Genomic DNA, 26566 nt, shown 5'->3' on the forward strand with positions numbered 1-26566 from the left:
CTGAAGCCACAAAGCTCTCTAAAGCCACAGAAGTGGGGTGGTGTAAAGAGTGGTTTACTAGTGGAGCCTGAAATGCAGAACCAGTTCTCTGCATGCTTTGTGCTTTTATTTTAGGGAGTAAACTCTCTCTCAATTTTACCTGTGTTCTGCTTGGGTCAAACAGGAAAATCACCAGGGCTTTTCAGAGAAGCAGACGCTGCTACTTCATGGTCTTTGCTCAGGAGATACAGCCATGCAAGGGCATGTGCTTGTGTAAGGTTAGCTGTTACATTACTCTGTCACCCTAACATTCCTGTCAAGTGTGTACTAGTAATGATTTTCTCCACAGTAGAGAAGGCCATGTAAAAAACTATACCCAGCCACAACAGTTTGGCAAATCTCAACAAATTTACCCCAGTCACAAGCACAGAGAAGTATTGCCTTGAAAGGGGGCAGTTAATCTGTAGATAAACACAAGCCCCTTGTGAATTCTCATTTTGTTTCTGAAGCAGAGAGGCCCAGAAGAAATCCCCAGTCAGTTTGTATGTGTCCAGCTGATGTCCCCGACAAAGAGCTAACTGTTCCTGGTGGAGTAGCCCGAGGCTAGAGAACAATCATCAGTGTTTTTCCAGATGTTGTTTTCCAACACTTGTTTTTCACATATACATGGGGAGAACATGTCAACAGTTGGAAGAGGCAGTAGGGCAGGCATGAGGACATGTATTCTGTACATAAGTATATACATACCCCAACTATATATAATTAGGGGGATGGGGAAGGGATTATGATGGAAGCTGACACACAGTCTCACTAGTACTGCCAAACAGGGGAAAACCTGAGTACGCTAACTCTACCCCTTGCCCTTTACACAGGAAAATAATGTGTAAGAACTGGTTTAGCACCTTGAGGTCCCAGTAGTTTGCAGAACATACGACAGGGAAGTTCAACAGCATATGTATACTGCTCGTTTGCCTCGCTGTCTCTCCTGCATGGGGAAAAGCAAAACCAGGCAGTAATAAAGGCTCATACAGCTTATATAAATACCATATACTATATCTCTAATGCAAAGAGTTGCTGCTGACAGAGGAGCCCTAAATGTACTAATTAAACAGGCAGTAGTTAAGTCTCAAAGGTAGCCTATGACACCTCTGTTTAATGTCATATATATGTGTCTGGGACTTGGCTGGTATTTTCTAGAATAGCTGACAAAGCAGTGTTTTTCTGCACTGTTGCCTTAAACTCAAGGAGTAGAGATGAGGGCACAACCACATAAAAGCATGCAATTTGTAGCTTAACTTTACTATTTTCAGCAGGCACTTCTGTGCAGAACGCTGTAATGAACTGGTACTTAAGTAATGGCTTTTCAGGCTAGCAGCTTCTCTTGGATAAGTATAAGGACAAGCCTGTGGTGTCATCACTTGTGATTTCCATTTTTCCTCTCTATAGAGCTTATCTATAACAAGCCCAGACGAGACCTTAACCAACAGGCTATATAGCAAAAATGCTTACATATGCCTGCTCTGTGGCAACATTACAATAGCTGCTGTCAAATTCATGGAAGTGTGTTGTAAGTTGCCTTTATCCCTAGAGGCAAGCACAGACTACTTGCACAAAAAAGATTAATCTTTTCCACTGACCAAATTGTGTCAGGATTGGAGAAGCCCAGGAAAAAATGTTTTGTTACAGTATGGTTAATGATAACTTAGAGTCATGTTCTTGTAACTGATGAGTCCGTAGTGTAATATGAAAAAATTGCATGTGAGGGACAGAGAGGGATGCGTGTGTTTCCAGTCTGGCCGCTCACATGTTCTGACAAGTGGTCTCAACCCAAATGCTCCAGGCAGTTTTGCATTTCTGCCTAAACCTGTCGGAGCATCAGTTAGCCTTGTGTTTGATAATGATGTTGATTTAAAAGAACTGAGACTCTTCACATACAAATCGCATTTGCTTTTGCAAACACACACTTATTAGATAATGCAGAAGCCCTTACTTCACAACAAAGAAGTTGAGTGTGTGATGTTACTGTAGCTACTGTAAATAATAGTCCATGGCAGCAGAAGTGTCTTTATATGTTGTTAGAGGAACTGTGGTTTTCTGCAAATTCATCTCCCCAAAGAAGCCTCTTATGTCCTTGTTCTAAAGAAAGAGAAAGCCTTCTAGCTAATTCCATTTTATATCTTATTCTCACTTCCAGCAAGGAAATGAAGAAGCATAAGTATACTGTCTTCTAAAGAAGCAGTTCAATGCACTATAGCACTGTTCCAGGGAGATTCCATATTATCCTTTGCAAATTGCGGAAATAAATCTCTGCCATAACTCTAATGAGATGGTATTTAGACCTTATGCTCTAACCTATGCATTTTATGTCAGTACACCCATTTGTTACCATTGGATTGGCCTTCAGCCAAAAGTCATTTGCTTTCTGGAAATGCATATGTGGATTTTGTCTGTCTGCTTTTTGCCTGGTTCCAGCCAATTTGCTGGAAATGACACATGAAACTATTGCATCTGCCTGCTACCTTGAACAGCTGACTCAATGACAGCATTACCTAAAATCTTGCTAAATGAGTGACTCCGTGCTCAATTCATCAGAGATTGCATGGAATTGACTGCTCTTGACCAAATAAAAAGCTTCCTACATCCAACACCACTCCAGAGCACTCTTGACTTGGCATTTTCTAAGATTTCTCTGCTGAAGGTCACATTTTGGAATCATTCTAGCTTTGGTGAATTAATCCTAAATCAATCTTTCCTGCCAGCTGCCATGAAAAACCTTCCTAAACCTTCCTGTCTTTTGTCCATAGAGCCCAGAGAGAGACTGGAAACTTTCTCAGCTTTATATACTGCTTTATTCACTTGGCTTCTTCCCAAAATAAGGGTTATTTTTAATATGGATCTGTTTAGGGATCTAGCTGAACCCCACAAGCAATTGTCTCAGTAAACTTTAGCCAGCATTAATACTTATCTAAATCCACAGAAAACTTGCAGTCCTCTTTGAGTGCTGGAAGGAGAGGAAGTGAATTCATCTTCCCCTACAAATTCATCCGCATTTTGCTATTGACAGATTCTTCTCAGAAACACGAACATGAAACAAGGTCAATTTTTATCTTCAAGGTAAGAACATCTCATTCAGGGAAACAGGATTAAGGTCACATAGGTAACAGTGTTTGCTAGAAAAAAGCCTTGACACAAATCTATTGTATTGCTATTTTTGCTTTTTTAACTGGTATTTAACAATGACTTAAGCTATAGTCTAACGTGAGAGAGAATACACCTTCTTTGCAAAAAGCTCTGAAGAGGAAAGAGCCAGGCGTCAATCATCTGAGAACATTACTCAGAGAGAGGGCTCAAAAAAACAACCTTAAGGAGAACGAACATCTACTGATTGTTTCTTATCAATAGGAAAGTCCAGTATTTGAAGTCACCAACAATCCGTACCACAAATAATGCTCTCAAGCAATATGGAGAAAGTAAATAGCAACCACAGTGGCAGCCCAAGGCCTTCTGCATCTCACCTGCTAGACAGGCTGCTCCTCTGCCCAGGACCTGTGTTAAGGTCCTGACTCTGCTGAAGGCTTATTTTGGGATGATGGGAACAGCCCCAATAGTCTGAAAAGGACCCAGGTATGTGGAAATTGCCCTAGAGAGGCCAGGGTTTCCCTATGGAGTCTCAGTGACCTGAAAACATGTCCAGAAATGATAGAAACAGGCCCAGCACATAAGGACTAGTATCTTAGAAAAATGTTAGAGAAAATGGTCTCCTAAAATAATCATATTTTCCACTTTCTCCAAAAAGACAGGGAGAGATAACTGAAAAAATGATGAGCTTCTTGCTAGGAGTGTCTCTGTTGTGATAGTTCTTCAGCAGTACAAGTCGACAACCACTGGGGTACACATTGGGTAATGTGAAGCAGAATGAGGAATCCATTACAAAGCCCTTGCAATCTAATCATGAATGTATTTATTGGCATGCAGGCATTAGTGATGCATGGCTGTAGGAAAGTGTTCTCTTTCTGGCCTGTAGATCCAGCTAACCACATAAGCACAAATCAATCAGTTATCCTAGCTGAGGGTTTGTTTCCTAAGCTTCTTCCTGATCTTAGTTGCATGAGTACGGATCATATCAGAACTTCTCCCATCTTCTAACAGTGGTGATTTTGGTAGTGGGTGTGGGGTTTTGGTGGGCATTTTTGTTACTTAGATTATGCAAGTAAGGCCTCCAGAGATGGATTCTTTAAGAACCTGGTCTCTCTTTCTCTCCTTCTCAAGAGCCAATGCTGCATTCTGCAGCAGGTGGCACTGTTGTTTGTGCTCAGAGGTGAGTTTTACTTCAATACAAAAGCCCCCCAAACTCTCTTGGTTGCCAATGGTCACTTCAGCTCACTAATGGATCTAGTGTACCGTGACAGTTCTTTCTATTTCTAAAGTCTTACGTTTGAATATACTCTAGTATCTATTAGTGAACTGTTACTGGGAAGATTAAACATTTAAGCACCTTAACATCTCAGTATGTTAAACATCTTTTATGCAGCAGACGCACCAGTCTGAATGTCTGTGTTAGGACAGTTGAGAAAATCCTAAATTAGGAAAATCCTCCAGGTTATGCTCAATTCTAGAAGAGTTAAACTGGCAAGCTTCCAGGTAGTATCGATATCCAACTTCACAGTTTAAAACTCAAATTTAAAATCAGAGGTGTCAGTATTTCTTTTGATTTTTGGACCTTTAGATTTAGAGCAGAGAAAATGAGGTAGATGCTCTGCATATAATGACATCGTGTCAGCTTCTCAGATGATGTACTTCTGAATACCAGCCAGACGAGACGGTATTTAACAGAATTTTATCACTTTCACACGTCTTGTCTTTTTGAATTTCTGCCATCATTTAGGCTTGGGTACTTCATATTTGTTCTGAAAACAGGTTTCGGTCTGTCTTTAAAAGAATATTATATCTGGATACATTTATTTATTGCAGAGAGAAGGAGAAGCAAAACTGTAGTTTAATTATGCCCAACCAGAACTGCACTCATGGTAGCTTGAAAAATGGGGAAAATCCAGATGTCAAAACTGTGTATAGGTATAGAGAAGTGTAATTTGGGGAATGTAAAGGACAGGGGTGCTAAATTGTAGCCAGTGTAGAAAATGTTGGAAGTGTTAACACAGCAACAGCAAAAAAGTCTGGAGGACACTTGCAGGGCCTTTGGCCTCAGTAGTTAACCTCCCTCAGCAAATCAGTTATTTGAATAATGGTGTTCTTAATAGATATGTGAATCCACTATGTTGGCACATGGCAACAAAAAAGTGTTTATAACTTCCCTATTTGAAATTACCTTATGGAGTTATTTAGATAAGCTTTTGACATTCATGTTCATTTCTTTTCCGTGTAGAAAAATTGCTTAAATTTATAAAACGGTATTTTTATTTCCATACTTGTTTTTGAAAAATAGCAACTGATTTTTGTTGCTGTTTTCACTCGTGTCCTAATATCCCCTGAGCTTTGGCACTAGTGACACTTCACTGCTTATTTCAGTGGTAAGTGAGAAGATGCTTTTCCGGTCACTGCACAGCATGCTGCAGCTGCAGCCAGCCTAAACTCTTCTTCTGCCTTGCCCAAAATTTACAATGCAGATTTTGGAACCTGAATGTGAGTTCATGTATTCAGATTCTCCTGAATATAAATTCCCACAGCCATTTAAGCCTTCCTAAATGTGGGTTTGTTTTTTTTTTCCATCGGAAGGATGTATTTGGCATTAAACATGCACTTGAAATGAGTATAAAGGAGAGGAAGTATTTTAAACAGCAACAGTAAACTCATTTCTTCTTTCTCTCATCCTTAAGACTCTGAACTCACATATCATTGGCACTGCTGATTCCATGTGGTATGCTAGCACTCGGGACATTAGTGTAAGGGGACGTGCAGGTATTCATTTGCTGATGACTGTAGGAGGAATGAAGAGAGTAATTATCCACTGTATTATGTAGTACCGCTGAACTGGACCTACGCTGTCCTTCAAACCTCTGTGGAATAACTTGTGGATTGGTTTTGACTAAAGCACAGTTCTTTTTCCTTTTGGTAATTACAAAGGGCCTTATCAGTGTAAATATCAGAGTCTTAGAATCTTTACCATCATTTTCTTAATTGCATTCCTTCCAAAGGCAAGCAAAGACTGCCCTGAAACACAAAACCCTCACCCAAGGACAGGGGGAGAGGGACAGTGGCAATGAGGGGAGTCAGAAACAGTGATCAGGGCTTTGAATGATGTGGGAAGACAGTCCAACCCTGAACCAGCACTGAACTGGGGAGGTGATGGGCTGGGGCAACTCTAAAATTTGTCAAAATATTTCTAAACTACTGTAAGATTTTAAGCCCCTCTAGGCAGCTCTAAACCACTGTATACCTCTTCTAAATTGCTCTAAAAGTCCTTTAATCAGCTCTAAAGAGCTGTAAGGACCTCTGTATTGCTGCAGTGAGGCAATTGCCTCAAAACAGATTTAATTTACACAACTCTAAGTGGTCTCTTATCCACTCTAAAACTCTTCTAATCAGCTCTAAACTGCCATTAAATGGCTCTAAACGTCTCTAACAATTTATTACCACCTTTAAAATACCTTAAACTTCCTGTAAACAGCTCTAAAGATCTGAAAAATAACTCCAGATTCCTCCAGAACTCCTCAAAAGCACACTAAGCAGTTCTGAGGAGCTGTAATATCCCTTTAAAGAGTGCTAGGGTCCTCTAAACTGCACTAACAGCTTTCTAAACCTCCTCTAAGCAGCTTTCAGATTCAGCTGATCTTATCTAGAACTCCTCTATATTGATCTGAAGATCCCTGAATTTCCTTTGGGCCTCCTAAACTCCTATAAGGACCTCTAAAACTCATTGAATATGTTCTGAGGTGCTCTCAACCCCTCTAAAATACCACCAGACAGCTACAAAACACCTCGGATGAGCTCTTAAAGAGCTATTATTACACCCCCTAAATAACACCTTTTAAAATCATTTAACTGATTCTAAAACACTCCAAGGTGCCACTAAACCAATCTGGACTTCTTTAAACAGCCCCAGAACACCTCTAAAATGCACTGTACTGCTCTACAATCCATCTAAACAGCTCTAATACTCTTCTCATCAGCTATAAACAACAGTGAGAAGCTATAAATTCCTCTAAAACCTCCACTCTACCTCTCTGAAAATCCTCTAAACAACACTAATATCTAAAAAAATTCCTCCACACTGCTTTAAGCTGCAGTAAAATGCTTCAGAACAGATCTCAAACCCCTCTCAGTCTCCTTGCAACTGCTCTAGAAGAACTCCTTTCTGCAGTTCTGAAACTCGTTTAGAGAAATGGCACTGAAACTTCTGAAGTCCTCTAAAACTGCTCTGAACAGCACTAAGCAGCTCCACATCACTCTAAATTGATCTAACTCCTCTACAACCCCTATAAAGAGTTCTAAGAGGCTCTAAAGTCCTGTAAAGTGTGCCGAAACTCCTGTAAAGCACTGCAAACAACTGTAAACTCCTTTACCTCTTCTAAAGCTCTTCTAAAAACCTCAGAGCACCTCTAAACTGACCTAAAGCTCCTCTATGTTGCTATAAGCAGCACTAATGTCTCCAAATACATCTGAAATGCCTCTAAATCTCTACTGCACAACTCTAAACTCCTCTACATAGCTCTAAAATTCCTCTGAAGAGCTCTAAAACCTTTCTAGACCAATCTGTAACTCCTACCAACTGTTCTAAGCAGCTCTAAACCACTTCAAGTGACTGTAAAACTTGTCTCATATGCTGTCAACAGCACAAAGTAGCTCTAAAACTCTCTTAAAATACTCAGAAAATCTTCTGAACTTTCTCTAAATGGCTCTACAGAGCACTGAACTGTCTCTGAACCTCCCAAAATACACTGTTCTTTTGGGGCCAGTACTACTTAACCTCTTCATTAATGACCTGAACAATGGAGCAAAGAGCACCCTCAGCAAATTTGCAGAGGGACCTTGACAGGCTGGAGAAATGGACAGACAGGAACCTCAGGAACTTCAACAAAGGGAAGTGCAATGTCCTGCAGCAGGGGAGGAATAAGCCCACGCACCAGTACAGACTGGGGGCCACCCAGCTGGAAAGCAGCTTGGCTGAAGAGGACCTGGGGGTCCTGGTGGACAAGCGGAACGTGAGCCAGCAGTGTGCCCTGGCAGTATCCTGCATTAGGAGGAGAGTTGCCAGCAGGTCGAGGGAGGTCATCCTTCCCCTCTGCTCAGCACTCAGCACTGGTGAGGTGCATGTCCCCACTAAAGGGAAGACATGGACTTCCTAAAGTGAGTCCAGCGAAGGGCCTTGAAGGTGATCGTGGGATTGGAGAATCTGTATTACAAGGAGAGGCCACGAGAGCAGGAACTGTTCAGCCCGGAAAAAGAAAAAATTACCCATAGGGATGGAAGAGCATAGAGAAGAGGGGATTTCTGGAAGAATGAGATGAGCATCAAAGAAAAGAAAAATACATGTGCTTTGTGAGAAATTGTTAATAAAGCCAAACCCCAGAGAAAGTGATCTTTGCATGTGAACAGCCCACAGTGAGCATATTTTAGAGTGGAGGAGGAATACCACAAACCCAAACTCCTGAGATTATTATGTGACTACATGAAAAATGTGCTCCCAGAGCACACAACAATGAGGGATTGTTCTCTCTACTGCAGGCACTGGATGCTCTCAAAACACGCTCTGATGGAAGACCTGAAAGTGCATGCTGAAGGCAGAATGTTTTATTGCACCTGTTTTATGGATGGGTGTAGAAAACCCAAATGATTTTCCCTAGGAAGCAAACCAAGCCCACAGGAGAGCTGCAAGCTGCAGGCATTGCGGCATATTCAAGAAAGACCTATTGATGTCTTTTTGGTGGTCAGTCCATATGCACTCTATATGGCCTTTCATAGCCTCTTTTCTTCTAAGTCTGTTCACTGTCAGCCACAAATCTGTGCAGGGCACTACCTTGTCTTAAGAGGTGCTGGTGGTCTGCTGGTCAGACCTACTGGGAGAAGATTTGAATTCCAGACCAGCTGTGGTTCTGGTGGGACAGAGGAGGATTGTGCTGTGCACAGCTGCCTTTCTGCCATGGGGCCCAGACTCTGCACTGCACGTGGTACACATCTGGTAAAACCACATGTTGGAGGAGAAAACAGCAGCCATATGGGCTGCACGCGAGGACCAGTTTTAGCCCCCCATGAGCCACTGTTTTCTGCTTGCTTGTCATAGCCTGACCTCCATTTGCCTTTCTCACACAGCTACATGAATCCTCCCAGCTCCCCACACCGTGTCCCCCAGAGCCAGGGCATTGCACTGGTGTTGGGAGTGCTTCCAGCACCACAGTGGAACAAGAAATGGGCAGGAGATGAGGCAACAGGCAGCTGAAGCCTTTCCTGGTTGAAGTCCTCATGGTGTCCTGCAGCACCCACAAGGTGAGCTGCACCCAGGTCGTGGTGGTGTACATAGTGGGGCCAAAATGAAGCAGGTCTTCCCCTTAACTTCTCATTTCTGTGCATCTTGTGGCTTTTGGCTTATGGCATGGTTTTTCTATCCATACATTATATGTTTATGTTATTGGTTTGGGTTTCTCTTATCCAAATAGTGATGATTTGTAAAAGACCTGCAAATTAGAGGTGCTGAGTAACAGGAGGTCCCCACCACAGCACGCATCCATCAGATATAATTATTATCTGCAGAGCTTGCAGCTAGATAACCATGGCAAGGAACAGAAGAGCTAAATACGACCTCTACTTTACAAAGGGGGACTAAGGCACAGAGATCAATGGCTGGCTCATTTCTTCAGTGCCACAACTTTTAAATTTGATGCCAAGTACAGATTTGAGACCCTGAGGGTGAAATGTGCACATTTGTCGCTTAAAATAAATGCAGAGATGTGAGATGAGTTGGAACAATGCTGAATTTTGGGGGCATATGGGATTTTGGTTTATGATAATGATAGTATTTTGATGCTTACCCTTAAATTACTGAGCTGTAGTTCTAGGTTTCATCTCCAGTTGCACCTTTGTTTTTGTCTGGGAACAGAGAAAAGATGAAATTTGACTCATTTGTTTGGGGAAAAAATAATCTTTTCATCAGAGATGCTCTTTATTGCAGTTCCCAGGCCTTCACAAGCTTTTGACATGCCCTTTGGTGCTTGTTCCCTTCACGACAAGGCAGTGTGGGTTTGCTTCCTCACTTACCACGACGAGCCTTTTGAAATCCTTCTCGTTCAATGGCACTGAACTGCAGATAATCTGTTTTTTCTTCCTATTGCACTGTGCGGTGGATGCATCTCACTAGCAGACAGCTCCAGGAGAGCATTCGACGCTGCTGATCACAGCAGTAGCACGAACTTCTCTCCCTCGTGCAGCTCCAGAGCGCGTGGGTAGGCAACCTAAGGGGAGCCGAGCCTGAGTCGCTTCAGGCAAACACGCTCCCACTTTGCAGCCAGGCTTCTCTCCTCATTTTCAGCCATCGACAAAAAGACATTCCCTTTTTTTTTCAGCAGTGACTCGTGCCTGGGCAGAAATCCCCGCCGAGATTCGTGGAGCTGTTAACCAACCCTCCCCGACCCCCCCGAAGTCTCCCACCCTGATGCGCTGCAGTGCTGCCCTTCGACCGGGCTATGGTGGGTGCCGTTCGTCCAGCAAAGCCTGCGGTAGAGGCCGGCCTCTCCTCAGCCGTGCAGCCAGCCCTCTTCTCTCTCCACCCTGCCCTTTATTTCTTTTAAAGGGCTTATTTACTTACTTTCGGTTTTTAAAAGTTTGCAAATAGCGATTAAAATCCAACCAAGCCTTAGCTTTTGAACAGCGCTTGTCAAGTGTATGGGAGACCGCGGGGGCTGTGGCTGTTCTAACGGGTGATCAAAGGAGGCCGAGGGGGGAGGGATGAAGAGAGGCTGGCTGTGGAGGGAGAGCTGTCAGGTGATGGCGGCTTCCCCCGCCCTTCAGGCCGGCGGCAGTCCGCCGCTTGCCCGCTCAGCGCTTTTTTAGATGGCAGCATTTAAAGGCGGTGCGTGGAGCCTGCCGGAGCCGAAGCGGGGCGGCGGGTCAGCCGGGAGGAGCCGCTGACAGCCGGACCAGCGCCCGGGCCGCGCCGAGGGGAAGGGAAAGGGAGGGGAGGGGAGTGGGGCGGGGCGGGGCGGGGCATCTGGGGGCGGCCTCACCGCCCGGTGGGGGGGCCTCAACCCGCGCTCCCCGGTGCCGGAGCCGCCCGGGCGGGCGGGCTGGCCATTCGGCTCGGCCGGGTGGTGCCCGCAGGCCTGGCGGGTCGCGGTGTCTGCTGCGGGGGTGGGGAGGGGGGGGTGAAGGTGCCTTTCTCGGGGGGAAGGGTTTTGAGCCCGATTCTCTGCACAACTGTTCTCCCTTCCAGGCTGCCAGGCGTTACCAGGTGTGTGCTAGACCATAACCTGCGTGTAGAGAAGGAAAGGTAAAACAGAAGATGTCTCTGAGGCCTAAGTGCACCTGGTGCTCCCAGGTCCTGGCCTGGGATGGTGCTGGCTGTAGTTAGCCGCTCCTTCAGCAACAACAACAACAAGACGACAATTCTCCCTGACCAAAAATAACAGCCTTGCAAAGTCCACTTCTTCTGAACTTCGCCTGTCCAGTTTTGCTTTTAACAGAAGTTGAACAACATGTAAAGAAAGATGGTAATCGTTTTTCTCTCTTTCTTTTCCAAACAGCTCAATGACACCCGGAAAGAAGCTACAGGGTCTTGTAGCTGCCACGGTCACTCCAATGACTCCTGATGGGTGAGTTGTTGAAGTTGCACTGATTACTGTTACCCTAGACCCCTGTTTTCCTTCTTTCTTATTTGGAACTGATCAGTTTTGTGTGTTCATTTTTTAAATCGGATCTCTGATGGGATGGGGGAACTATTAGGTTGGTCCCACTAGCACTAGAGTGGGTTCCCTTCACCTGTGCATCGTCCTGTTGCCCAGCAAGTGCTGTAGGTCTGGGTTTGGAGAGTTTGGATCAGTCTCCCATCTCTTTTTCTGCTGCTTTTGTAGGTGCAAATTATAGTAAAGTTATATACCTAGAGTATTGCAGTATTTTCCCATTTGTTAAGGCAAATCACAATCCTAGTTAAAAAGAACTCTTGAGAGCTAGAAAATAATTGTCAAAATCTGATGTCCTTTTAGACTTTTCTTTACCCTAGCTAACTCGTGCATGTATTTGTGTGCATATATGTGTGCATGGAATTAGTCTAAACTAGAAGAAAATATTGCGAGGACTGCACAGTTCTGAAAATAACATCAAATCGAAAGTTGAAATTCGGCCTTCCTCAAAGCAGTGATGGTAAACAGATGTCCTCCCTACTGCATCTTGATGTTGCAAGACAGAGTTGTTTGGAGTCAGCAAAGGATCCTGAGCTTCTCTGATGGGCGATGTGTCAAGATCTGTGTGTGTTTCTGAGGGAGACGGTGGAGTTTTGCTAGTATAGTCCTCTGAAAGTGATCCTTTACTTTTGAAAAGTGCTGTAAAGCACGGTACTGTCTCAGTCCGGGAACTCGTTTGCATTACAGTCACTGTTTCATTTCTTGCTTTAAAGGAAACTTATTTCCAATTTCATTTTTTATTACAACTCAAATTTATTGCAACATGCTATTTGGAGAGTGACCTGGGCCCTCTGCCTGGAATGCATGGCCCTTGTAAGATATGGTCTCTGAAAGCAGCTATGAAATTTTGGGTGATGTGTGAACCCAGTCATGGTTGCAGAATTGGCTTCCAGACTATAGGGTTGGTCTGTATGTTTGACAAATGAAAACAAAGGTGAAATACTATACACTGATAAACAAAATAACTTTGTCCTGCAGAGAAGATAAACCTAGAATTCAATTTCCCCTGTTTGTCAGGGAAGTCTGTTGCTTTCCTCATCCTTTAATGAGAGAGAGAGAGAGAGGTCAAAGTCACATCCAGCAGATGCCATTTCACAGTCTGTGTTCAGCAATTACAAGTATAGTTTAACTATTTGCCAGCACTTGCACAAATATCTTTGTGCTCTCAAGAGGACTCCCGTTTCCCTCAACAGTCAAAAAGGTTCGAGTGCCTCTTGTTCTCTCGTATCGCCCCCAAAAAGTCCTTTGCTGTGACGAGCCTGTAGTAATTACCAATTGAGATAAAAGGTTGGAACAGCAAACTACTTGCCAGGAGGAAGAGAAACTGGAAGAAAGAATTTGGAACTGAACTGTTACCTGAAAAGTTAAATACATGCTGAGGGTATCATACCTTGGGGTGATCTGTGTGCGTACAAATGCAAGGCTTCAAAAATGCGTGTCTTTTTGTTTGTTTGTTTCTTAATCTCCAAGTTTAAGATATCTGTGGGTGGAGACTTATGGTTGCTGTGGTTCCTTTCATTTCAGACAAATTAACCTTTCGGTGATTCGTCAATATGTGGATTATCTGGTAAGCGAGCAGAACGTGAAGAATGTTTTTGGTAAGTTTTTTTTTTTTTTTTACAGAAACTGCATTACACCCCTTTTGCCTGGATGGGAATCCTATGATTTCTTACCTGATAAGAGCTGTAGTGGGAGGGACTGTGGATGTGGGATCATCCTAGATATTTATATTCACGAGTGGAGAGAGTGCAAGCGATACTTAAGGCATCTGGTTTTGCCTACACCCCATTTCTGTGTGGGGTAAAGTAAGTGTTACCTTCATACAGTGACATTCCCAGAGATGAATGGATAATGCAGTGTTGGCAGAGAAGACTCAGCTGAATGAGTCTCCCATTTGCCTGGCCAAGACACAATCATCTGATTAAAAAACATGAGCTCAGGAGTCCAGGGAATTCAGTGAGCTCATCACAGCCAAATGGGCTTCTTTAGGAGACCTGTGGTGCACTGGGTGACACCAAGGGGGGCACTGCTCCCACCTCTCTGTCCTGCCTCCATCTCGGGGACTGTTGTGGGGGCAGCAGGGATGGTTGAGTAGAGGATACAGCATCTGCTAAACCACTTTCATTCACAGCCTGGCATAGTCAAGTAAGCTGAAGTCAGTGATAAGATTTTAGCTCAAAACTAGAGTGCCAAGATGCAGAGCAAAGCATGGCAGTGACTTCAGCTATCCCATTTTAATCTGTTGTTTGTGATTGAAGATAACTGACATCTCGTCGTTTTCCAGCCTAGGTAGCACACATGGTTCCACTCATGACAGAGACACCAAATTTCAGGTCAGGCTGTTTCCTTCGGGTGGAGGATAGACGATCACTTTGCCTGGCTAGCTGGGTGTCCCTTTGTGCACTTGTCATAGCCTGACTCACTGCTGGGAGAAGGAGGTAGTTTCTGCTGAGGAGGAGGTGCTGGGGGACAGTTTCCCAGTTTCAGCAGCTGATTCTGCCGCCTCCTTCCCACCACTGCTGATCCTGAAACACCCAGGTTTCCAACACAAGCATTTAGTGATGATAACACTGCAATCCCCATGTAGATGCTGGTGTGGACCATTGCTATCTTAAAATGAGTTTGGGGGAAAATATTTCTGTTTAATATCATCAAAAGTGTCAGTTCTTGTCTTCAGTAAAACCAATGCATATAGGCCAGGCCTCAGCAATTGTGTTGTGTTGTGTTGAAACAGTGAATGGCACAACAGGAGAAGGACTGTCCCTTAACATCCAGGAGAGGAAGCAGTTGGCAGAAGAATGGGTGTGCCAAGGAAAAGACAAGTGAGTAGCTGAGAGTGAACAGGGGATTCCAGATCTCGTATTATAATATAGGCATGCCTGATTGCAAGGCCACATCTGCTAATGGCTTTTTTTTTTGGAGTATTCTGTTGTTGGGCTTTGTTCCCCAGCTCCTTTATCATAGAAGTCTGTGGTTTTGTTACTGCCAGTTAGCTGGTGTCTGTTTCTGCTGCTCAGAGAGCTTGTAAGAGCCTTCTCTTTGGTACACTGAGAGGCAGGGGGACAAAAAAGGGCTCTGGGGTTGAAAAGGGCTGTGCCCTTTGCTTATTCTTGAGAAGAAATGAAAGTAAAGAGCAATCTGCCTATTTATGCCCTGTGAGCATTTCTGAACCTTTTAATATATTAAATGATGTGGTATGGGGGAAGCTGAGGTGTAAAGTGTTTTGGTGCTTCTCTAAAGGTGCAGTCAGTGGCAGAAGAAGGAATTCAACCCAGATCTGCAGCTGTGTATCCAACTGCAGCTCCATTCTCCATCTCTTGTACCTGTCATAGTCTTGTATCACTCACTGCTGCCATCTTCCTAGTTGCTATGTCAGAGGCAGTGGAGAGGAGGAGGTGTTTTGGGTGAGAAGGATAGTGAGCAGAAATAAACTGGTATGAAGGCTCACAGTTTGTGTGGATATAAAGGAGAAACACAGAAATGGGACTGAGGGACTGGAACCTGGGAGATTGTCCTGGCAGGAGCAGATAAGCAGTCAAAGGTGCTGCTGTGAGGTTGAACTCTTCTGGTAGTTCTGCAGAGCAGTAGGTTCAGCAAGCAAAGATGCTTTGATGATATCCTTTCCTTTTCCCAGCTTCCCCTTAAATCCTTAATGCCTTAATAAAATATTAAAATTTGTCCGTCCTGACAGCCTTACAAATACGACAGCAAGGAGTCCCACGTGATTCGTATTTCCAAATGCATTTTCTTTTTTCCACCACCAGCTGCTTGCCACTGTCAGCATTTTCCCTGTGTGTCTGCTTGTCAGGTCAACACAGGTTCAAATCCCTTTTAGGTTTAATCTAACTCAGTGAAGTTCTTGTTCTGTGGCTCGCTGGTCTGAAGCGATTCATTTTGGGAGACTGGTATTTTTCACCATCACTGAAACCTCCCCAAACCTTCTGAATTTGTCTTTCTACAGATTGGATCATGTGATCATTCATGTGGGAGCACTGAGTCTGCCAGAGTCCCAAGAGCTGGTGTGTATATGATATGATTCCTTTTCACTATGTGTGTAATAAATATGAAGCAGATGTACCTTCAGGTACCTTCCATTCTCTCTTTTATAGGCAAGACACGCAGCAGCCATAGGTGCTAGTGCTATTGCTGTAATAGCCCCCTTCTTCTTCAAACCCACAAACAAAGGTAAGTAGATGTGATTGCCAGACCTGCTGAGGCCTTTTATATTGCCCTCCAAACCTTTATCATAGACAAAGGATTAATGCCATCTTCTTTCTTTGGAAAATATTTTGGTGATAATGTTTGCACACCTGTCATGTCTGATGCCATGCAAAAGCAAAACCTAGATGCATTTTTTAAACATGGGAGATATCAGAATTCTCCCATTAAGAAGTGGGAAGGATGTCTTCTGGGATGTATTTTGTTAGCCTTTTGGAAAAAGAAGAGTTGCTTATGGAAAGAGTGGTTAACTAGTCTGTCTTCTGGATAGTCTGGAGTTCACGCTTGATCTGGGCCACACTAGGAAGCAGTTGGTTCCATGCTGACCCTTGCTGGACACTGACCAAGTTGATAAAGTGTTGATGCACAGGCGTGCCTCTTCTTACTGAGGTGATCACATTTGGTTCTGTGCACCTAAGGTTACCTCAGAACTGATAAATGGAGTGTTTTGCTTTTAATATAATGAACATAGTATAAAAGAACCACATGAAGAGGAGGTTTGTAATAGAAATGTTAAAAGTTGTCTGAATGAATTACAAATGGAAATGTTCATATGAACGCACCACAAGAAACCAGAGTGGATTGCCAGAATGGCTGGTATTGATAGCCAAGGACACGATCAGTGGCAATCAAACTGGTAAGCACAGAGGAGGAGCATGAAGATCAGCAGAAGACCTCGCTGATAGTAGTAGGATGGCAGTGAGATTTCAGCATGTTGGTTTTTGCCATTCCTCTTCCTGCTATGCCAAGGGAAGATTGCCCAAGATCTATGAAGGATGCAGTGAACAAGATTCTCAGGAAGAATGTCAACCATAATAACTCTGCGATTCCTAAAAGGGTACAAAAAAGTTGTCCAAAAACCTGCTCATCATCACCATTGAGCAGTACCCCAGGGAGGTGAATGTGAATGTGATCCCTTTTCCTCTGTGTTGCACACAAGTGGTCTTGGTGAGACCACTTTGGGACACAGGTCTTGCATGTGTGAGAGCACGCTTGAGTTACATCTGTAAGAGAATGAGTGTGAGTTACTGAAATCGGTTTGGTTTAAAATAAATACTGTCTTTGCCTTCCCTAAGGTCTTCCACTGAGTTTTGTTACATTTAAGTTTTTATGATGTGTGAAGGTTATTACATGACTTGCTGTGTATGGTACACAAGCTGTAGATGGCCTCTCCACAGACCTGGCTGCTGTGAGTCTGAACTGTCTTTCACTACAGAGAGTCTCCTTTTCTTACAGGGGTACCTGCTTATTTTCTTCCAGGTGAGCTGATCGCTTTCTTACAGAAGGTTGCGTCTGAAGCCCCTGCAGTTCCATTTTATTACTATCACATTCCTCCTCTGACGGGTGTGACGAGTAAGTAGTGCTTAGTCAGCTCTTCCTGAGCCTGTAGGCTCATAGCAGCCTGAGTAATCCCAGTGGCTGGTGTGATTAGTCTACCAGTTGTATGTGGCCTCTGCTCCCGTCACATGCAAGCTGGTGGAAAGGATCCTTTCCAAAAATGGGAGGTGAATCCAAGACTGGAAAATAAATTGAATTCCTCTTCATTGGAAAAAAGTCACAGCTTATGGGTACTGAACAACTGGGACAGGGGAGGTGATGCTGACCATGGCTTTGCAATTAGTGTGGACCAGGATAGGTAATTGCCTTGGATAACCATAGTTGAGTCCTGATTTTTTGCAAGATAGTGACCACCATCTCACTTGGTGTACACAGACTGCATAATCATGTTTGCTAGTAAACTACATGTGAAACCACAGTGCTTCTCAAGTCTTATTATTTAGCAGACAAATGAGGAATAGAAAACATATCTTTCGTTACTTGCTCTAGACACCAGGTTATGTGGTGTTTCTGGATGTATGAGTTTATATTTATTCTAAAATATGTTGTTGCCAGTTCATTCCTAAACTTTCACTTATCCAGGGTTTTTCCCTTCTGATCTGGTAAAAGGAACGCTTCAAAGAGGGTGGAAAGATGTCTTTTGTATAACTGTGAAATAATCACCCTAAAGTTGTCTTACTGGTTGTTTCAGAGCTATATAGTTTACTAGGCTTATGCCAAAAGTGAACAACTTGTAAAATAGTAAGTCTCCCTCTTGGGGACAAGACAGAAAAATCTCCCAGAACAAGGGTGCGTTTCTTCATATGAGACTGCTGTTCTGCACAGTTCGTGTTGAAGAGTTGCTGGATGGAATAAAAGAGTGGATCCCCACCTTCCAGGGCGTGAAGTTCAGTGACACAGACCTCTTGGACCTCGCACAGTGTATAAACAAGAATGAGAGAGAACAGTTTGTATTTCTTTATGGGGTGGATGAGGTAAGAAGCTCCTTAAAAATTATTTCTTCTGTGGCATACTCTTGCTTAGGGAAAAAAGTGACCCTGGACATTCAGTGCCAGGTAGTTTTGCTGCTCCCTCCCACCACCTCTTTTTTTTCTTTATTTTGTTACATGAAGTAAATTTTTGTTGTTGTTTTGTTTCTCTCCACCCACCCCAAACTAGCAACTGTTGAGTGCACTGGCAGTAGGGGCAAATGGAGCAGTTGGAAGGTCAGTATGGCTTGGACTCCTTTCCCTCAACACACACACTGTAGTGTTGTAACTTCCACTATCTACACAGTGTTTCTCTAACTATCTTCTGTCACCACAGTGGAGGATTTTGCAGGGTAGGGCTGTACAGTAGCAAGCAGACAGATGAGCTAGCTCCAGTGCTAGCGATGGGACAGTCATATAACCTGGGATCTTGGATTACGTTTGTTTGGGTGATTATTGCTGCAGTCTATAAGCTCACTCAAAGGTTTCAACATATTTCTTTATCCTCATGGCAACTTTTTGAAGTAGGGAATCACTTTCTTCATTATATCGGTAAGGAACCAAAACCCAGAGAGGTTAAAATCATTAGTTTGCATGAGAAGTCTGTGAGGAAAAGGGCTCTGCTGAGTTTAATTTCTGATTCGTCTTCTGCCCCTCATACCAGGCTGCTTAGATGAATTACTGTGTGATATCTGTGTTCTTGTGTAGATGATCTGTTAAATGAACAAGCAACTGGAAAATTAAGTGATTGACTTTCTGTATTGCCTAATTGTGTCTTTTTATTTTTAATTTTGAAAAGGAGTTCCATTTGGAAAGAACTGGGAAGAGAAATCTGCTCTCTAAACTCTTCCATAGGGCTTGGCATACTTGAGATGCTTGACAGTATAAACCACACATAGATTGCATGAATCTCTATCATAATAATGGCATTCTTACAATGTCAACAGCAAAAGCCTGTGGCTGCTTCTTTTGTTTCAGTGGTTCTAAGCTCCTCCTTTGCATTTACTGATTCTATTTTTGGTTTGGTATTTTTCTGGCAGTACATACAACTATTTGGGCCGAAAAACCAATCTGATGTTGCAAGCCTTTGCAAAGCCAGACCTTGCGTTAGCACAGAAGTATCAGGTACAGTATCTCCGCTGTCCGCACTAGGAGCAGCCTTCTTTCTCCTCTAGCTTTACTGGGGCTGATTGCCATGTGGTTTTGTTGTCCATATCCTGAGGTAGCTTTATTAAAGCAAACTTCTTTCAGCTCCAACCCCCCTGCTTGTTATTAATCTCTCCTCACCTTTTTGTCCAGTCTTTACTAACTTCTAACCAAGATTGGCCTTACTTATCCTTCAACTCTCTGATCTCATCGATGCAGAGTGAGCAAAGGCCTGGCCTTTTTCCTTGGACAATCCCACAATGGCCAAGCCCCTTGACTAGGAATATTCTGGGGATACCTTACATGATGTAGGGCAGAAAGCTGTCCCAAATCAGCTCTGCCTTGACCCCTCTTGGTCTTGGGCAGCTTGAAGATTTGTGAGGAGTTCTGAGCAATCAGTATATGATCTTGCCGTGGTTTAACCCCAGCTGGCAACTAAGCTCCACCCAGCTGCTCGCTTGCTCCTCCCTTCTGCCCTCCCGCGGTGGGATGGGGAGGAGAATTGGAAAAAAAAGTAAAACTCGTGGGTTGAGATAAGAACAGTTTACTAATTGAAATAAAATAAAATATAATAATAGTAGTAATTAAAAGGAAGATAACAAAAAGAGAGAGAAATGAAACCCAAGAAAGACAAGTGATGCACAGTGTAATTGCTCACCACCTGCTGAGTGATGCCCAGCCAGTCCCCAAGCAGTGACCCCCGCCTCTGCCAACTCCCCCTAGTTTATATACTGAGCATGACATTCTGTGGTATGGAATAGCCCTTTGGCTCGTTTGGGTCAGCTGTCCTGGCTGTGTCCCCTCCCAGCTTCTTGTGCACCTCCTCGCTGGCAGAGCATGGGAAACTGAAAAATCCTTTCCTTAGGATAAGCGCTAGTTAGCAACAACTAAAACATCAGTGTGTTATCAACATTACTCTTGTACTAAATCTAAACCACGGCACTGTACCAGCTACTAGGAAGAAAATTATCCCAGTCAAAACCAGGACAAATCTATATCCAATGTTTTTATGGGACATTTGAGGCATCCTTCTTTTGTCTTAAAATAGAAGTGACTGCAGGATGAAAGTTTGAGAGACGTCTGAAGGATGATCTGCTCTGGGAAGTCTCTTCACTAGGCAGTGGATATTCAGATTTGTAAACCTTTAGAGCCTGATATGAGACTTACCAGTCTTCTTGGACTCCTTGCAGTGAGAGACAGCTTGAACATGAGTGATAGACTGAGAGGGAGTGATGGTTTTCTTATATCCCTCCCTCCCCTATTCCAATGGAATTCAATTACTATTTCCCATAGACTGGCCAGGTGGCCAAGGGCTTTTCTCAGAGCCGTGCAACAATTGTATAAGATGTAAATATCATAATAGCTCTAGATGCTTTTACATCTTAAAATTTGAAGGCATTAATGAACTACTGTCTGTCTTTTCTAGTTTCTCACTGGGGAATTTCTCAACTTTGTCATCAAACTAGGTAAGTCCTACACTGCCTGTTTCCCTTGTTATATCTAAAAATGCAGACTTGGTGCTCCAGAAACTCTCACGTTGCTGTACCCTCAGCACTTCCTTCCTGAAAGATTTTGCAGTAAGAAAATGTTACGTCTGCTGTTTTCTGAGTTAGTAGCAGCTGGGAGCTCAACAGAGGGAGCTGACCAGGCATCCCCAACAGAGTCCACTATCACTTCCTTCCTTCTTCTGTGAAATCTCACAGCTTTAAAGCTGTGACTGTGATTTACCCTTTTTCTCATCCTGACTCTTTCTGTGGGTTGTTTTTTGTTGTTGTTGTTATTGTTGTTGTTGTTGTGTCTCCAAAAGCTCATTTCTAGCTTTGTTTCTATAGTGTCATTTTTCTGAAATGGTGGTGCTCCAGTAGGAAAACAGCTCTAATATTTGACTCTCCTGCCTTGCTATAAATTAAGAGTAACTCTGTTCAAGGCTGTACAAGGCCAAAGCATTTTAAAATGGAGTGATTTTTAGAAACAAAACCAAGTTTTAATGTAAAAAGCAATTAAAACCAATCAAGTCAGAGTAGCATAGGGAGATGGAATCGGACATTTCATGGTTTTCACTTAATGAACTGTTCACTGTAGTTTTGCTGTACATATGCAAGCCCCAGTGAATCTAGCTGAGCTTTAGTGCTTGGTTGTATTTCTTGCATTAAAAGTCAGAGGAAATGCATCATTATTTAGCCTTATAGATAAAGAAGCAAACACCAGATTTCCAGAGGTACATAAGGAGACTTGAGCTATGGACGGAGAGGCCTCTTGAAGTGGTTCCCATGGTGGTTTAAACTGGTACCCAATGTCATTGTCACATGCCAGCAGGATGTTACTACTCCCAGGGCTTGGCTTTATGTGAGTCTACATCAGGGGATAGCTGTGAAGCTGCAAACATCGGGTTGCTGTGATGACAAATTGGCTGGGGTAGCACAGCCTGCCAGCGAAGGCAAGTTTGAAGTGGCCTGATTTTTGCTTGTTTTACCTATGGAGGACTCGCCCCATCTTTTCTGTTGTCAGGGCTGTGTGTGGCAATACATTTTGGCAAGGAGAAAGGAACACACGTACAGCCCTGGTTACCTGTAAAACTGACACAGCAGTTTGTAAAGTGCATGTCTAAGAATATACTCTGCTTGGTATCTTTAGGAGGGAAACAATAATGGTATAATATATAAATAAATGCAATAAGTAGGTGTAATTTTTACTGTAATGTCTTTCCTGTCTGCAAGCACAATCATCTCTTCTTAGTTACGCTGTTCTCACTTCTGAGAAGTGCTTAAAGCCTGGTTTATTCTGGATTACACAAGAACTCTATGCTGCTGCTTTTTTGGACACCTGTATAGAGACTGCTTTAAGCAAAATGATCTGTAAATGTCCTGATTTCGTTTTTGTCCACCCAGGTTTTGGTGTTGCACAGACTAAAGCTGTAATGACTTTTGTTTCTGGCATTCCTATGGGACCTCCACGGCTTCCGCTTGTTGATGCCTCTGAGGAGTTCATTGTCAAGGCCAAAGCCAAGCTGGATAGCATTGTGTGGCCTGATGGTGATTGATATTCACTTACGTGTCCATCTGGAAGTGGAGGCTCCTTTTCTGGGATTCACTGTCATGTGGCACATTCCCCACGTGATGGGCTGCGATTTCTTTCAGAGAACTGGCAATGTGCCTGAGCCCCTTCCTGTTAGGGCTGGCTTTGTTGGTGCACAAGTAGCCGCTTTTTTGTGTAACTTTACTCCCCTCCCCCGGAGCTCTGCACATTGCAGGACTAGCTGTTATCTTTTTAATTAAAAAAAAGCAAATCTTCCCCAGTTGGAGGATACTGACTCCTTTTGTGTAGAAAGGAGGAAGATCTGTCTCCACCCTCCCTCCAGCTAGATTATGTTTTCTCCTCTACCTTCACGAGCACCGCACTGTGTGTTTAAACACTGGCACAACCCCGTCTGGTTGCTCAGACCAGTATTTTACTCTTTGTCAGAATCGTTGGGACCCTGACCGTGCATGCAAAATCCCGCTTTTGTCTTACTGCGTTTATACACCTTTAGTTAATGCAAAATTAAAAAACCAACCAACCTTTTGCAATGGAAAGCCTTTGGCTCTCTAACAAATACGTATTCTCTACTTTCTTCCTTACGACAAAAATAAAGCCACAACTGAGCGAGATCAGCCCCGGCTGCTGTGGGTATGTGCAGGGGCTCGCTGCCTGTGGGCCGGCGGCAGCTGAGGCCTGGGTAGCCCCTTCTCCTCCGACGCCACGGGAACTACTCGCTAGGCCCTTTTGTTGTGACTCACTGAGTATTTCAGCCCAGGGCCCAGGTGAGCGGCGCGTAGAGGAGGGGTGAATTTTCCTAACAGGCCCCAATTACTTTGCTCCAGTCTACGCTCTGTCAAGCCTGGGAGCGCTTTGTGGCGCGGAGGCCCTGCTGTGGTACTGAAGAAGAGGAGCGCAGCAACCCGCCATCGCTGCCTGCTCCCGTCCTGGGCGTCGCTGAGGATGCTTTGCGGCCCGCCGCGGTCGCCGTCGCTGCGCATGCGCGGGCGCTGTCATGAGACGCGGGAGGGCGGTGCTGCCCGGCGCCGGGAGGAGCGGGCGGGTCGCGGCCCCGCCGGTGCACCCCCGCCCCCCCGCCTTTTCCCGCCTCCCGCCCCCCGGCCGGAGCCATGGGGGACGTGAAGAACTACCTGTACGCCTGGTGCGGGAGGAGGAGGGTGACGCCGGCCTACGAGATCCGCTCCGGCGGCGGCCGCAGCCGGCAGACCTTCCTCTGCGAGGTGCGGGCCCTGCCGCCTCGCCGGCGACCCCGGGGAGGGCCGGGCGGGTGGTCTGGGGTCTGCTGGGCCCTCGGTGGGAGGGCGCGGGGAGGGCCTGGGGAGGGCAGGTGGCGGGACGCTTGGCCGTTTTGCAGCCAAAGTGCCCGGGTTTCTTGTGCGCGGTGTAAAATGCGCGTAGTGGGTTTGTGAGAGTAAAGCAGCCTGGTACAAAGCTCTTTAGTGAAAAGGAATTGGTTTTCCTAAGGGTGGTGTGTGCGCTTACGCCGCAGGTGTGACCCTTCGTGCCGTTAAAGTTGTCACAGGCGAGGGGGGCTGTGTGTCACCTTCGTGAAGAGCTTTGGTCCTCTGTTGAACTTGCGTTGAGGTGTATTAAAAAATTCCCGTCGGGTTGGCTGCTAGCCTCTGTGCTGCTATAATATGGCTCTGTTCCTGGCTCCAGATACTGGGGGTGCGACAGCAGAGAGTTCCAAATTTGGGTCGGCTCTGAGAAGGAGCTGATGCTAAGTGCGAGGCGACGTGCGGAATGGGTGTTTGTAAGCGATGCCATAGATTTGCACGAAATGCCTTGGATTTGTCATTATACCCTTTGTCCCCCACTCATTTTCCCCACCAGTAACAAAACTGAGAAACACAGTGATATTAAACCAATTTTAAAGGTATTATTACTATGATTGAGCATTACTCGGATGAAGTGGTTGTACGGACAGTTATGTTGTTGTTATGGTTTTTGTATGTTGATGCCCCATGAGGATCCATAGAAACTTAACAGATGAAAGGATAGGTCTCACTAAAACATTCTCTTGCTAATTTTCACAGTCTGGTACGATGGTTGTGAATCCAGTGTGGTTACTGTTTCATTGGTGATACCATTGCCCTGGTAGATTGATAGTCTGCTGAAAGTAGAAGCTCGTTGTTTGGAACCAGTTAAGCAAAATACTAGCGGAGTGTGGTGTTTGATGAGAAAATGGTTGTTAGCTGCTGGTGCAATTCAGCACTGATGGACAAATGCAGTCTGGCATTAGGGGTGTACAAAACTCTGGTTGAGACCAGCTGGAATATTATATGCAAGTCTGCTTACTTTTTTTTTTAAAGAACAACTAAATATAGTAAAAAGCTGTTCACATGGGCAGCAGAGTGAAGAGTGGAAATCAGAAATGTGTAAGTGGTCTACCTAAGTGAAGCTGAAATGAAATAGTTACTGACTGTAAATGTAAAAGAAGGACAAGAACTGTTTAAGACGAGGGGCAGTGGTTGCAGAAAAGCAGGTATAAAATATCTGGTTGATCTGAATTTTGAATAAACTTCCTGTGATCAAGTTTTGCAGCAGCCTGCCAGGTAAGCTAGCAGGGTATAAAATTACTATGCTAAAGCTTGGCTTGAAGTTTATGAAATGCATTGCATCTTGCTAGCTGTAATAACGTGGAGCTACGGTAGAGGACACACAAGCTCACTCCTGTCCTTACTGTCTCAGAGTTTGGTATTAAGGCTGAGGAACATGAACCTGGCCAGAGTTTGCTGCTGTGTGTTGGCACTGTCCTTTCCTACACTGATTCATTTTCTTCAACAAGGTTTTGGGAAACACTCATGCTCTCTGAGAATGGACTGTGGGTGTTTTCTTTAATACGTATAAAGTATACATTCAAAACCTACAGAAATATGTATATATAGACAGATATGTATAATGATATGTAATAATACCTAGTAATAATATTTTTCCTGTACTTATTAGCAACTGAAACTTGGTGTTTCAGTATTACTGGTTTTCAAAACCCTTTCACTTGTACATGCTACGGATGTATTTTTATTTGCAGGTTCGAGTGGAAGGCTTTAACTACATTGGCATGGGCAATTCCACTAACAAGAAAGATGCACAGAGCAATGCTGCTCGAGACTTTATCAATTACTTGGTTCGGATGAATGAAATGAAAAGAGAAGAAATTCCTGCTTTTGGAGTAAGCTGCTCTTTCTCCTTACCAAAGGCTAATCTTTAATTGCAGTGCTGTGGATCTGGTTGCATTTCATCCCTGGAGTTCAGTCTGGCACCCGTGTGCAGTGAAGAAGACTAAATGTGCAAGACTTCTACTTGCAGTGCTGGAAAGCTGGAATACATACAGTGAATGTTGTAGGGTGATCTGGTAAAAACAGCTGCGTGTCGGTCTGCATAACTGGTGAGGCTGGGGAGAATTCAGAATTCCCGTGAGGTGCAGCCTGACTTTAAAAGTGCTGAGTACTCACACCTGACACTGGGGATTGTTTTAAATGCATGTAATGCATACGTAATACCGTGTACTTAAAATAAAATAAAATAAGAAATATCACAGGCATCTCAAACCAGACATTGAAAATTTGGCATTTTTTAAACTGTAGAGGCTTTCTGCCTTAGCTCCTCATGTGTGTAACACAGGATCACTGCTTTTTATGATGTTTTATGAACTGTGCAAGTATCAGCAGACTATCACATAAAAGCTGAGGAGGAGGGTAACTCTTATCTTTACAGCAATTTTAGAGAACAGTAAATAAAGCATGAAGCTACATGTTATACACTGGGAGGGAAGAGTGTTTTTTCTAGTGCTTCATTAAGGCTATATCTGTATAAGATATATAGTTTGATCAGAGGAAGCAGTGTCCCTGCCTCGTTAGCCTAGCTGAAGCCCAATGGTGACAGGACCTACATTGTTTCTGATGGACCAGTTAGTTTCATGGCAATGCAATGTGCTGCATGGCTGGGTCCTAAACAGGGATAGCATGTTCTGTGCCTTGAATAAAGCAGAGGTGGTGTGATCAGTTAGCTAAACATACACCTCTCAAAATAGGA

General features: G+C 44.0%; 2 protein-coding genes and 1 long non-coding RNA gene across 6 annotated transcripts in view; all 3 read left to right on the plus strand.

Annotated features, from left to right (window-relative positions):
• Positions 1 to 2970: 2970 nt before the first annotated feature.
• Positions 2971 to 9667, plus strand: LOC128148161 (uncharacterized). Its single transcript, XR_008237197.1, has 4 exons — positions 2971 to 3074; positions 3382 to 3603; positions 3776 to 3868; positions 8662 to 9667. It is a non-coding gene; the product is annotated as an uncharacterized LOC128148161 (long non-coding RNA).
• Positions 9668 to 10959: 1292 nt separating this feature from the next.
• NPL (N-acetylneuraminate pyruvate lyase) lies at positions 10960 to 23061 on the plus strand. Of its 4 annotated transcripts, none has more exons than XM_052801682.1 (12): positions 10960 to 11036; positions 11670 to 11738; positions 13350 to 13423; positions 14560 to 14647; positions 15787 to 15844; positions 15935 to 16010; positions 17304 to 17396; positions 18207 to 18355; positions 18540 to 18586; positions 19390 to 19474; positions 20922 to 20961; positions 22384 to 23061. In XM_052801682.1, exons 1-12 carry the CDS (start codon positions 10981 to 10983, stop codon positions 22533 to 22535), a joined length of 987 nt encoding a protein of 328 aa, XP_052657642.1. In that variant the 5' UTR covers positions 10960 to 10980; the 3' UTR covers positions 22536 to 23061. The 4 variants fall into 4 exon arrangements, with proteins under 4 accessions (XP_052657642.1, XP_052657645.1, XP_052657644.1 ...); XM_052801684.1 differs by lacking the exon at positions 10960 to 11036 and adding an exon at positions 11228 to 11377; XM_052801683.1 differs by lacking the exon at positions 10960 to 11036 and adding an exon at positions 11289 to 11416.
• A 539-nt stretch (positions 23062 to 23600) lies between these two features.
• DHX9 (DExH-box helicase 9) overlaps positions 23601 to 26566 on the plus strand; it is a 28078-nt gene continuing 25112 nt past the window's right edge. The window contains exons 1-2 of the mRNA XM_052801679.1: positions 23601 to 23751; positions 25563 to 25703. Of these exons, the coding sequence (XP_052657639.1) occupies positions 23641 to 23751; positions 25563 to 25703 (252 nt within the window). The 5' untranslated portion in view covers positions 23601 to 23640. The remainder of the gene's footprint in view (positions 23752 to 25562; positions 25704 to 26566) is intronic.

The sequence above is a fragment of the Harpia harpyja genome, chromosome 11 (assembly GCF_026419915.1).
Source record: "Harpia harpyja isolate bHarHar1 chromosome 11, bHarHar1 primary haplotype, whole genome shotgun sequence".
NCBI lineage: Eukaryota > Metazoa > Chordata > Aves > Accipitriformes > Accipitridae > Harpia > Harpia harpyja.